Source organism: Nannospalax galili, unplaced genomic scaffold (genome assembly GCF_000622305.1).
Source record: "Nannospalax galili isolate Female #2095 unplaced genomic scaffold, S.galili_v1.0 scaffold907, whole genome shotgun sequence".
Taxonomy (NCBI): domain Eukaryota; kingdom Metazoa; phylum Chordata; class Mammalia; order Rodentia; family Spalacidae; genus Nannospalax; species Nannospalax galili.
Genome location: NW_008357958.1, coordinates 1,584,372 through 1,597,214, shown reverse-complemented (window position 1 = coordinate 1,597,214; position 12,843 = coordinate 1,584,372). Strand labels below are relative to the sequence as shown.

The 12,843-nt window shown below is 43.1% G+C and overlaps 1 protein-coding gene across 1 annotated transcript; it reads left to right on the top strand.

Annotated features, from left to right (window-relative positions):
* Positions 1 to 438: 438 nt before the first annotated feature.
* Positions 439 to 12,575, top strand: Crhbp (corticotropin releasing hormone binding protein). Its single transcript, XM_008855992.3, has 7 exons — positions 439 to 646; positions 1,013 to 1,106; positions 1,390 to 1,547; positions 3,367 to 3,577; positions 5,749 to 5,897; positions 9,387 to 9,504; positions 11,942 to 12,575. Exons 1-7 carry the CDS (start codon positions 566 to 568, stop codon positions 12,097 to 12,099), a joined length of 969 nt encoding a protein of 322 aa, XP_008854214.1. The 5' UTR covers positions 439 to 565; the 3' UTR covers positions 12,100 to 12,575.
* Positions 12,576 to 12,843: the final 268 nt, after the last annotated feature.

Below are 12,843 nucleotides of genomic sequence, written 5' to 3'. Positions count from 1 at the left end.
TTTCTGAGAGGCATGGCAATCGCACCAGTACTGTACTCTGACCATTTCCAACAGGATCCCATCAAAGCTTATATGACAAGGCCACATGATGTGGTCGTAGGTATGTGCTTGGATATTTTATGCACATATATAATTTTTGTTTCTTTGTTTTTCCAAAATTGAAAATTCCCTGAATATTCCAGAGGAGAGAATAATGTAGCATCTGACAGGAAAAGAAAAATGTCCTCCCTCGGTCTGTCCCTGCCTCATCCTTTCTCCCACACGTTCAGGTCACTAAGTTGTAGTGATTGAAGTCATTCTTGGTGAATAATGCTGGGCCGTGTTGAAAAATTTGAGGTTGATAACTGGACCCTCGTCAGCGTCACGTATTTTGTCACCGAGAGAGGGTAACCCATGGTAACTAAGCTCGGATCAGTTAAGGGACAGAGAGCCTCCCCTCTTCTGCTGCTCTATAAAAGAGACCCAGTGAAAGGACCCTACCGGCTTCGAGCTCTCAGCGTGGGCGAAGGTGTGCGAAGAAAAGATCACTGGAGCAGAGCGCACCAGCTGTAGGGGCAAGGCCAGCATGTCACCTAACTTCAAACTCCAATATCACTTCATTCTGATATTCCTGACAGCTCTAAGGGGCGAGAGCCGCTACGTAGAGGTGAGCCATCCTTGCACTGACCCCTAACTCGGTTCTCCTCAGTATTCAGCCACCGGCGGCACGCAGGTTTGTAAGCGAATCCTTTGCTCTCTCTTGGGTCCTCTTTCCCCTCGTGGTTCGCCTAGGCTTGCTTTCTCCCTGCCTCTGAACATCCCAACCGCCTGCCTTCCTCTGGCTGCTGGGGATGCCCTGGGTGCCCAGATCTGATGGAAGAGTCTTAAGACTCACCCGGTGGTCTCAGGACTTGGGGACACATGGACTCGCTCTCTATTCGCTTCTCTGAGCTGTAAGGGGTGTCTCCTGCCCCTGGTCCACTTTCTTTCCCTCCCCCTGAACTTTTCCGGATGGATTCATTTTCTTTGCCAGTCGCAAGAAGCTGCAGACTACGACCCTTTCCAGCTCTTCAGCGCCAACCTGAAACGGGACCTGGCTGGGGAGCAGCCATACCGCCGAGCTCTGCGTGAGTCCAGCGGTTCTGCTCCTGGGCGCGGGCCTCTGGGAGGGGGAGGCTGGGGCTGTTCTCCTAGGGCGGGAGGCTCGCAGGATCGCCCGCCGGCGGTTGACCAGGACGTTCCCCAAGCAATTCGCATCACTAAAGAGCCTTCTGAGCCCGCGTGTGTGGATTAGGGGCACCCTAAATTGGGAGATCCGACTTGGGGTGCTGCGCGCTGCGGAGCCCCAGAATGAGGCGCGCGGGGAGCTGCTGTCCCAGGCAGCTAGAAACGCTTGGTACTCTGTCCCAGGGTGCCTGGACATGCTGAGTCTCCCTGGCCAGTTCACCTTCACCGCCGACCGGCCGCAGCTGCACTGTGCAGCCTTCTTCATTGGCGAACCCGAGGAGTTCATCATCATCCACTACGACCTAGTCTCCATCGACTGCCAGGGCGGAGACTTCCTGAAGGTGAGGGATTCCGGTCCCGCACATCCCGAGTCGGCCGGCAGTCGAGGGTTGGAAAGGGCTAGTGAGCTGCGCCCAGCGTGGCAAGCCAGGGACTGCTCTGAACCAGACCGGACTCTGGTGCTCGGGTAACAGAAGCGAGCTGCGGGGCAACCCAGGCAGCCGGAACCTCCCTTCAACCCAGGAAGGGTCTCGCAGCCGCACACCCTGCAGGTGGCGTGCAGCTGTGGAGGTTTAAATTCCCTTGCACACACTCTGGAGGCCCTGGGAACTTCCCAGCACTTGAACTTGTAGCAGGAGACACTGTGATGTAATCTGGGGCAGACAAAATACGGCAAAAGTAACTCATGTCTACCACCAGAGCCCAGCGAGGCGTGCAGGCTAGCTCCATGCCTGAGATCTGAGCCCATCTCGATCCTCCAAGCGTACGTACGTGGGCTATTCAGGGTTGGGGTGATGGTTGTGGAGTGCTAGGGCATTGGCTGCAGGAGGGATGCTTAGGAGACATCTAGTTTGAGACAGGTGAAAGGGGAAGACAGGCCTCCTGCCTACAGCATCTCCACTCCCACTCTGCACAGCCACACAAGTCAGCTGAGGGTGGCTGATGGAACTCTACTGCCCGGTGAAAACCATCACGTTGAAACCTCCAAAGCAGAACCATTTTGGAACCTGTCAAATATGATAGAAATAATTTGCAACTGGGTAGTTGGCAATTTTGCTAACGTGGGCTATGGTGGACTCATTAAAATGCAGACCTGTGAAGTCACTTGACTTTGACCTTTGTCCCAAATTAACCTAGGACATGAAGAGGAAAAGTCCTACTTGGCTTACAGGGCATGTCCTGACTACAGCATTCTGGATATTTTAAAAAGTAACATGGGATGATGGTTTTAAAAATAAGAATGAGCCACTGGGACCTAAAATTGCTGCCGGAGTTTTTCCTTTCTTTCCCCCACCCCATTACCTTGACAGAATTTTACTATGTACCCCAGGTTGGCCTCAAACTCATGATCCTCCCACTTCATCCTCTCTAGTGCTGTGGTTACAAACAAGATCTGCTTTTTTTTCTTTTCTTACTTATATTTTTGGAAGTTGTTGTTCACATCTCACTGGCCAGAGGAAAGGGAGAAGATGAAGTTAAATGAAATCTAAATATGAAAGTGGGATGTGGAAAATACAGATGAAAATGAATGTTGTCTATAACTTAATTTTTTTAGAAGAGGCTGTAATTAAAAATTTTTATGTATATGTTTTGCCTGCATGTATGTAAGTGTACCACATACATCCAAGCCCAGGGGCCAAAAGAGGGTGTCAGATCCCCAGGGACTGGGGTTTCTGATGGTTGTTAGCTGCAGTGCTCTCAACTGCTGAGCCATCTCTCCAGCCCTATTCTATAACTTCCTTTAATCACAATAGTTGACAAATTAATCCGACCTTCGGGAGGCAGAGATAGGTGAATCTCTGTAAGATGGAAGCCAGCCTGGTCCACATAGTGACTTCCAGGAGGGCTGGGACTAGGGAGACCATGTCAAAAAAAAGAGTTGATAAAGTATAAAAAAGTGTGCTTACTTAGCTTTAAGGCTTATGCAAAAAGGCATTGATTAATTGATGCTACTTGCAGCCAACTCTCACAGGATGCATGCAAATGAAAAACAAGCAGGCTGTGAGTGTGGTTGTGGATTCCCCCTTGCAACTGAAGCCTCCTTGCTGGGTAACTTCTCCCTGCCTTTCAACACACTCATGATCTCAGGAGTTGTTGAAAGTGACCATCTGTGTCTGCATTATTATTATTATTATTAATTATTATTATTATTATTTGAAGGTATTTGATGGTTGGATCCTCAAGGGGGAGAAATTCCCAAGTTCCCAGGATCATCCTCTCCCTACCATGGAGCGGTACATAGATTTCTGTGAGAGTGGTCTTAGCAAAAGGAGCATCAGATCTTCCCAGAACGTGGCCATGGTCTTCTTCAGGGTCCATGAACCAGGAAATGGATTCACATTAACCATAAAGATGGAGCCTAACCTCTTTCGTAAGTGAGCTCCCTGTCTGCTCAAGTGAAAGACAGGATTTGGGTGGGAGGTAGTTGGTTACACCTGCTTTGCAAAGGTTGTATTACCTTACAAACTTGGGAGACTTGAACTAAGGAAAGGTTTGAATGGAAACTTGTGTCTAACTAAAAATAGCTTAAAGAGGGGTTGGAGAGATGGCTTAGTGGTTAAGAGCACTGGCTGCTCTTGCAGAGGATCTGGATTCGATTTCCAGCACCCACATGGAGGCTAACAACTGTCCCTAATTCTAGTTCCAGGCGATCTGAAGCCCTCTTCTACCTCAATAGGTATGCAGTCAACACACTTATACATATAAAAAATAAAAATAAAAATTTTAAAATTAGTTTAAAGAACTATTCATTGCTATGAAAATCAAATGACAGTTTCATTTCCTAGGCTAGGTAATACCCTAATTTATAGTTCATACAGTTCTATTTTTTCTTCAAAGTCTTGTTCTGAATTAAGATATTACAATGGATTCAGCGACAACTTTAATCCCCAAGTCAATCCACAGTTCTAAGATAAACATGAACCTGTGCTGTTAGTGCTTTGTAGAAAAAGGCTAAAGTCCTGTGCATCTGAGTCAAGGTGGGCAGACGTCATGCCCAGGGAGAGGCGTGGACCAGAGTACCTTTATATTGCCTTCTGTTGTGTTAATATTTTGATGCTGAGTCTGACACCCTAACTTAGTTCATTTCTAATGGAAAAACACATAGATTAGACTGTAAAACTACATAGCCCAGCCCTTAAGCATGCTGCTTTGATCAAAATGAATTTACTTATCAGCTTACTTTCCTCACTGAGTGAAAGATCTGGGAGATATGGAGATAGCTCAGTGTTAATGCACTGGCCTAAGGATGCACAAGGCCTTGGGTTCAATCCCCAGCACTGGAGAGGGGCAGGGGAGCCCATGAAGGGCTGAGGCTATTTGTGAGAAGTAGAATAACTATAGAGAACAACTTGAAATATTTCTCCTGTATTTTGCTTGGTAAGAAATCAGAAGAGGTTTTTTAGAATTGTCATGGAATTTCAGTTCTCTCTAAAATTTAGTGTAGTTAAAAATGTAAGAAGGAGGCAGGAGGCAAATCAGACCTGTTCTGTTGCTCCTTAATCAGAAAAAGTGTACATTCCATGCTTCTGTTTCAGAGATAGAAAAAAAATTTTGTTGTAAATTTAGATATGTAATAAAAAGCAAAACTTTCAGAAATCCTTGACAGTACCAAGATTTTAAAATTTGACATCAGTCACTATCACTCAACACGCAGAAAATATTTACCAGATATAAATGTGCTATTTATTTTATTCTCACCTTATTTTGTCTCCATCATAAAATCTTTATGATAACGTTATTCATGACTTTATCATTTAAAAATAGCACCATGGCTCCAAATTCTATGAGCAATGATTTCAGACAGGATTGAGGTTATGGCTCACCTTTAAGCCTTGATTCTCCCAGGTTCCTAGATTGGACCCAGACCCAAGTTAACAGAAGTATTCCTAGAACTTCACCCAGATGTGCTGTTGGACTGGTGAAGAAGTATTTGTATCTTGTGGTTGTTATAAAACCTGAGGTGAAGGTTAGAAGCCTCCTTGCAGCCCAGGGCTTCCTGACAATGTCCACATGTCACTGAGTTTTATTCCCCAGCTCCTCTCTGCAAGTTGTCACTGTGATATACCCTCTCTCTGGGCACAAAACCTTACCAGGAGGTTCATCCATTTGACATTAAGACATAACACCATAGTCCTATAAATGTGTTTGGCCCCATTCATAACACATCTTGGCACACATGTTGCCAGGGGGGCTGCAAGTTGAACACCTGGAAGGTCATGAACTTAAATCTGGAATAAGCATACAATAGATTTCTTTTTTTTAGTTTTTATTTTATGTGTATGAATATATTGCCTACATGTATGTAAGTGCACCTGTGTCATGCAAAGCCCACAGAGGACAGAGGAGGATGTCGGGTCCCCTGGAATTGGAGTTACAGTTGTTAGCCACCATGTGGGTACTGGTATTCAAACCCAGATCTTCTGCAAGAACAATCAGTGCTCTTAACTGCTGAGCCATCTCTCCAGTCCTGGATACAAAAAATTTCTATAAAAACTGAGCACGCCAAATAACTCAAATGATAACTTTCTTTTTCCTACCAAGCTTGTAATGTCATCTCCCAGACCCCGAATGGAAGGTTCACCCTGGTGGTTCCCCAGCAACACCGGAACTGCAGCTTTTCCATTGTTTATCCTGTGGCAATCAAAATCTCTGATCTCACCCTGGGACATTTGCATGGTCTTCAGTTAAAGGTGAGTGACTTGCTTGCTTCATGGTCATTTGGGAAGGTCATTGTTTTATCAGAGCCAAAGTAAGCCTGGCATCAGGAAGTTGCAACAGTCAGGCCCCCTGGCCTCCTTAACTTCTATTTTAGTCTAAGCTGCAAGTCACTTACTCAGGTGCCTGTACTGACGACTCCAGTTCTCTTGTGACATAGGAAACGCTTTCAGTTGGTAAAGTTGTGGTATGTAATTACAATTGAACGCTCTTGTACTTGCCGCTTTTACAAAAATTCTCTCCTAACTGAGCCTCCTGTGAGTCATCGACACAGCTGTTTTCCTGATTATTGGAATTTTCTTTTGACACCAAGAAAGTCTCTCATTGACAGCAGTGAGCTGTGGAAGGAATGCTAACGGTAGCATAAAATATGAAATTGGATTTTATATTGCAAAAGGCAGGAAAGATTTGAAGAGCATGTTGCATTACATTTTACTTCAAAAATATTAGCTGTGAATCCCTACTAAGTTGCTTTCAAATGAACTTCTGTATGGACATTAAAGTGAGTGCTGGCTTGACTGCATTTATTTGCACTGACAGAAATGTCCCTGTGAGTCACACTCATTTCCTTTCTCTTGTTCATATGCCTAAGTTAAGATAACACATGAATTTGCTAGTATCAAGGTTTCTAATCAGACAGGGCTTAGAGAAAACTAAATAAATAGGACCAGTCTGAAAAAAAAAATAAAAACTTACATCCAACTTCTTCCAGCCTCAAATTCATAAGCCACTGCCTCTCTTTTGTTGCTGTTGTTGGACTTCGGTGGAGGAATGATCCTTTGATAAGGACTTCTGAGTGTTTTGTGTCTAATCTTATCGACTTACTGCTTGTATGCCCCGCCATTCTTAGTATAAAATATAGAAGATAGTAACAGATAGGTGATCTGCCTTTTAGGTATTAGAGCTCTAAGAATAATCTTGGCAGTCCCCTTTATATTTAAAGCCTATAGTGTTCTAGGTATCTATTCATTTAAAAACCACTTTTTGAGGGCTGAATACAGAGGCACATACCTGTAATCTCTGCACTGGGAAGACTGGGGCAGGAGAATCTCTTGTGTCAAGCTAGCCTGGGCTACATAGCATGACCTTGCCTCCAATAATAATAATAATAATAATAATAATAATAATAATTACATTTTAAATGTATGAAGGATTATTCTAAATTCTGGAAATTTTCAATGAACAAGGCAGGCTCTGCCACAGAGAGTCTGTATTCTAGTAGAATGACACAGGCAAAATTGTCCCGGATTTCAGATAGTGGTAAGTCTGTACAGAAAATGAAGCAAAATGGTTTGATAGACAGAAATTGGGAATGAGCCGGTAGACAGAGAGAAGAACTGCCTGAGACAGTGTGGTCAGGAAAGTGAGGCCCAAGCAGTAGCTCAGAAAGAGCCAGCAACCACGGAAAGAACGAGGGACAGGGGGATAGTGCTGCCTAGGTTCCTAGGCAGAAACCAGCTTCCTGAATTCCAGAAATGGAAAGAAGCAAGGTGCAGAGGGAGTAGTAGGTGCGACAGCTTAGGGAGGTTCTGTGCCAGAGAATGCCGTCTGTCTTGGGAAGCTCACGTGCATCAAGTGTAGTTGAAAGCTGAAAGGGTTCAGGTGGGAAAGTGACTAGTGTCTGAAGGTCATGCTGGCCTCCACCTGGTAGATGTGTGAAAGGGGCTGCGCTACCTTTTACATGGTCCCCCCGAGACGACTCTGGTTGTTGTTAGTGCACCTAATAAGAATACTCCTGAAGCGCCTCAGTTTTCTTGTGTATTTAAGGCCAGATTTCACCTTTTTGTATCCAGCAGAGCAGTGTTCTATTCAGTGCAAGAAGTGTGGGTTCTCCTTTGACATAGTGATGTAGTGTAGCAAGAGACAGTAGTGGTTTAGAACCTCAACCAGACCTGCAGGGGTTGCTGCTGAGACCTGGAACCCCACATAGGTCATATGCAACTCCTTTACTGCCATTGTTGATAAGAAAATCTGAGGACTACTTTTAAGAGGAGAGAGGTGTCATCACTCACCAAGTGGAAACTTCAGTCAGTACAGAAGTTCCCCTCGGGCATCCTCTGCTCCAGGGAGCAGCAATTACATTCTTTCCTTTCACCCCTAAATAGCTTATTTGACTCTCCATTCACAAACATGAATCTTTGTGCACAGTGGGTCTAATTAAATCTCTATTTCATCATGTGAAAGCACCTAAGGTGTAAAGCACCTAAGCATGGAATCCTCTGCATAGAGATCCTTTAAACTAGACGTTCCATGTTGCCTCCCCTCCTTAGCCAAATAGTTGGCATTATATTTTAATTTTCATTCATCTCATCATATTTCAATGTCCTTCTAAATGTCTGATGGGTGTGCTTCTGCGTGGATGTGTTCTCTATTCTAGATTTTGACTCCTGTGTGTCAGGGTTCATCTGGTTAACTCCTGGCCATCTGGCATATTCCACTAGATCTCTTAATGAGCACACTTCAGTGAAGAACAGGATTACACGCAAAACAAGCTACACAGATTGTGGGAGACAGTACATGTGGAACCCTGACTGAAAAATTTATAGACAGATTTCCAGGTGTAATAGTTTATTCCTGTAATCCTAATGTTTAGAAGGCAGAGTCAGGAGGATTGCCATGAATTCAAAGCCAGTCCGGGCATGTGAAGGGGATGGGTCAAAGGCAACATTTGGGATTGAGAATGGATGTTTTCAATGTGTTGAGAGAGTGAGACATCATGGTATCACTGTGGCTAGCACTGTGGAAGGTTTCAGGGAAGCAGGAAAAGGTGGTTTTGGTGGGTAACACAAAGGCTTAGAATAAAATCTTATGTTGAGTAGCTTGAAATGAATTTGGTTTCATTGAAAGGAAAAAGTTAATGGTAAGTTTAGCTAATTTGGACCCCCAATTGTACTTTTATTCTTTCTTTACCATACTCAAGTAATCTGAATCCTTATTGATAGAAATGATACGTTCCAGTATCAGAAATACTCCTTTATTAACAAAAGAAAAGGAAGTAGGTTGAAGGAAAACAGAATTTTAATAGCGAAACAAATACACAAAATCTATAAAATTATAAGATGCAGATAAATGGACCTCATTTTCTCTGGCCACTGCAGTGAGAACCCCCAGGGGCTCAGTATGTATGTGCAAGTGACTTAAAAAGCCAAGTGTTCTCAGAGTCCACTCAGAGCTTACAGATTCCTGTTTCATCATTCTGATCACTGACTTTAACATTTTAAAAGTGCATATACATTTAAAAAGTAATTAGTCAACTAGTTTAGAAAAGTGATTCTTAGGAATTTCTTTTCCCCTTTAAACAATTAAGTTTGTGTTTTTTTTTCCTAGAGTCTCTAAGGTTGAATTCAAAGTCGTAGCCAGATTTTGAGAGCTGATTCAATGAGTTTACTCATCTGCCCTTTGCCAGTGGTTTGACCTCGGCAACAAGTTTAATTGTATCTTGCTCTGCTGCTGTGTTCTCTTAGAAACCCTCAGCGGGTTGTGGGGGAATCGGAGACTTTGTAGAACTGCTGGGAGGAACTGGACTGGACCCATCCAAGATGATGCCTTTAGCTGACCTGTGCTACCCCTTTCATGGCCCCGGTGAGATAGTTCTTCCGTTATCATTTATATGCTTGCTGAGGTTGTTTCCTTAAATAAAACACTCCTTACTTTTTTTATACAACAAGTTCTACCTCCAAATTTCTATTTTGTATGTTGAGCCAATATGAGAATTTTACATTTGAGCTTATGTGCAGTGCCAGAACCTACTACCAAAACATCTGACATCAAGAGTGTGTATGAAGAAAACAATGTTTTCCACTTTGGGGACCTTCTCTGCTTTCATCCTCTGCAGGCTAACGTGTTTGTTGACTGCTGATTCAAATGGTAAAAGTATCAATGACTGGTAATAGGACAACAACGAAATAACTAAGTAAGCTTACCATATACACGTGATAAATATGGGGTATATGTGTATATATATGGTGTGTACATTTATGGAGGCGAATTACTTTTAGTACATAAACAACAAAGCAGTAAGCTTTACCAGAGCTTCTCTGCAAGGCTCAGTGTCCACAGTTTCTAAACTAACAACAGCTAAACTAGCCTCTCAGAGGCCACAGTGCCACAGACAAATTCTGAAATCTGAAGGTGGCCACCCAGTAATAAAAGGCTGGGTGTTTAGGACACAGCTGTCAAACAGGCCAGATCTTCTTTGTCAGGGACCAACAAGGCTTTCCATGTGATCATGCTAAGGTAGGTGAGGACAGGGTGGGAAGTACGATCTCATGAACAAGCTAATTAAGTATGTGTGTGTATGTGGGGGGGGGGATTACATAAAATAGTTCTACAAAGGTCATCCCCATATCTGCACTTCAGGTTATAGGAATCTTTGGTAACATGAAAAGAGATAAAAGTAAAGCTGAATTAGCATCAATGCTGAATCTCACAGAATAGCCCCACCACAGCCCCTTTCTCTCCCATTACCATCCCTTCCCCAACTAAGTAGTGAAGTTGCAAAACAGGCACTTTGATCAGCTGTATCCTGGTCAAAACCAGGTCAGCTCACCAGTATTTTCTCTCTCTGACCTAATACTGTGACTTCAATAAACAAAACAGCTCTGAAAGAGAAATTATGCACACAGGTAAGCACTAAGGCCTGTTGTGTCTTCCTGGTCCTAAGATTCACAGGCATGAAAAAGGCTCCAGATGAGACTTAGGCAAGGGCTGGGCTCAAGGCAAGCTTTCTTAACCATGGTAAAGCTTGCTTCTAAAGGTGTCTAAAAATTTACTTTGCTAAAGACTAGAAAATTTGTTTGTTTTGTTTTCTTGAGACAAGGTCTCACTATGTAGCTCAAGCTGGCCTTGAACTCTTGATCTTCCTGCCACAGCCTCTAGACTGCTGGGATTACAGTTGCACACTACTATGCCCAGCCTAGAAGAGTCTTTTATGCTAACCATCCCTTGGACCGGGTATAAACAGTCACTGCATGTGGCCCTGCTGGCCTTTTGTATGCACTCTCCCAGGCACTGACTGCATGACTAATGCTGTTGTGGGAGGGAGGCAGCCCTTGGGGACATGTACTTGAGAGGAATAGAAAGATACGACTGGATTGAAGAACACTTGTAACTTAAAATTTAGATAACTGAAGCCAGAGTCTTGTTTCTGCTTGAGCTATATGACTTAGATCAGGCGAAAAGGATGTAGCTAAGACTGAAAAACTACTTTGCCTAAATTATGCACATAATTGAATAATCTTAATAACAATACCATGACTTTCAACATATAACTGCTCCAGCACGCCTTCAGAAGAAGGGATATAAAAGTTGTCAGATGCATGTATGGGTAACGAAAATATTGGATGTAAAACAAGTAAGAATAATACAAGTGATTCCATATGAGAAAGACAGGAAAAGATGAGAGGGAAAGCTATCTGTGGGCACTAGAACACAAACTGGTCTATTCAGAGTACTTACAGTGTGCAAATGAGTTTTTATGTATAAAGTATAGTTCTTACCTAGACTCAGAATATAACAAGGAGGATTTTCTTGTTTATGTAAACATTCAGCAGTATATTATCTCCTTTACTTACTAAATACCACTTGTAACCCCAGATATTGCTCTGACCCCAAACTGTCCCTGCAAACTTCTAATTTCTCTCTAGGGGCAGTGATGTCCCCATGAAGAGGGAACACAGAGCAGAGTGCACTGGCATCTTTGCCCCTGTGACACCCAGCTGGCACAGGCAGGCAGGAGTACAGGTCAAAGGCCAAAGAGACGTCGTCTTGCTCCTTCCAGCCAGCTACATTCATCACATGGTGTTGCACATGCAGAGAAAGGCCGGGTCCAATTTCATGATTCTATAATTTAGTACAGGTTATATTAAAGAAAGAAAGATGTTTTGACTGAGAGGTTTGACTACGTAGAGCCCTTCCCTCACTCCCATTGTGTTGAAATTATCTAGTCAACAGTGTGATTTGACTGGATGCCTTCTAACCTATCAGGAAACTTTTATTATTTTTTTTCCATCAATTATAGCCCAAATGAAAATTAGCTGTGATAACACCGTGGTGCGCATGGTCTCCAGTGGAAAACACATTAACCGTGTGACATTTGAATATCGTCAGCTGGAACCTTACGAGCTAGAAAACTCAGGCGGAAACAGCATCCCAGAATTCTGTTTGTCTAGTCTTTGAGCAACCAGTTCAATGATGCCGTGCTGCTAGCTGAGTGTGTTCTTAATGGCTCTTGTGTATGATTTTCATGAGTTAGTAAAAAAACCTTTCACATTACTTTTAACTTTGCTTCCTTTTGTTTAATGTATTGATGAATGTGTGGTAGAAAATAAATTGTAATTGGAAATGCTTGATGTTTTTGGTGTGCTACAAACATGAATCCATAAAAGAGTAAAGCAAGGTGCAGAAAACAGTTGTCTCTCAAGGGAAATTCTATAGAGAAAGGGAAATGGTGGCGCTCGTGGTTTTATAACAGAAAAATCTTCGAAGTCTTGTTCATACCAAAGGAATTGCATTTATTTTCAGTTCATACTTCTGATTACCAGTTGTAGCTGTTATTTATTAATTTGTAATACTTGTTTTTAACAACACTTTGTAGCATGGGAAAAAACCCTTTCCACCCACAAATCCAAATGTAAATAAATATACATAGAATGTTGGCATCTGGACATTGTGCTTGATTTGCTTTCCTGAGTGGACCCTTCCTTTGTCATCCTTAGAAAATAATGTTTCCAAGTGGTGCAGAAGTGAGGAGTGACCCAAAGTGTTTTGGATTCCTCAGAGCCAGTTAAACTCTAGATCCCTGAAATAGGTTATTCAGAGTAGAGGGAGGAGTATGGTGTGCACACTCACCTGGCCCCAGAGGGCAACACAGAGCAGACATCTGTTTTCCATAGCATCTGAGGAAACTCAGAATACATGTCT

What these genes read in the sequence shown, in the direction of transcription:
- Crhbp (XM_008855992.3), top strand. Translation starts at nt 566, where the DNA reads ATGTCACCTAACTTCAAACTCCAATATCACTTCATTCTGATATTCCTG. An exon ending in GATGGAGCCTAACCTCTTTC is followed by an intron (nt 3,578 to 5,748) that starts GTAAGTGAGCTC and finishes TTTCCTACCAAG; the next exon opens with CTTGTAATGTCATCTCCCAG. An exon ending in CTACCCCTTTCATGGCCCCG is followed by an intron (nt 9,505 to 11,941) that starts GTGAGATAGTTC and finishes CATCAATTATAG; the next exon opens with CCCAAATGAAAATTAGCTGT.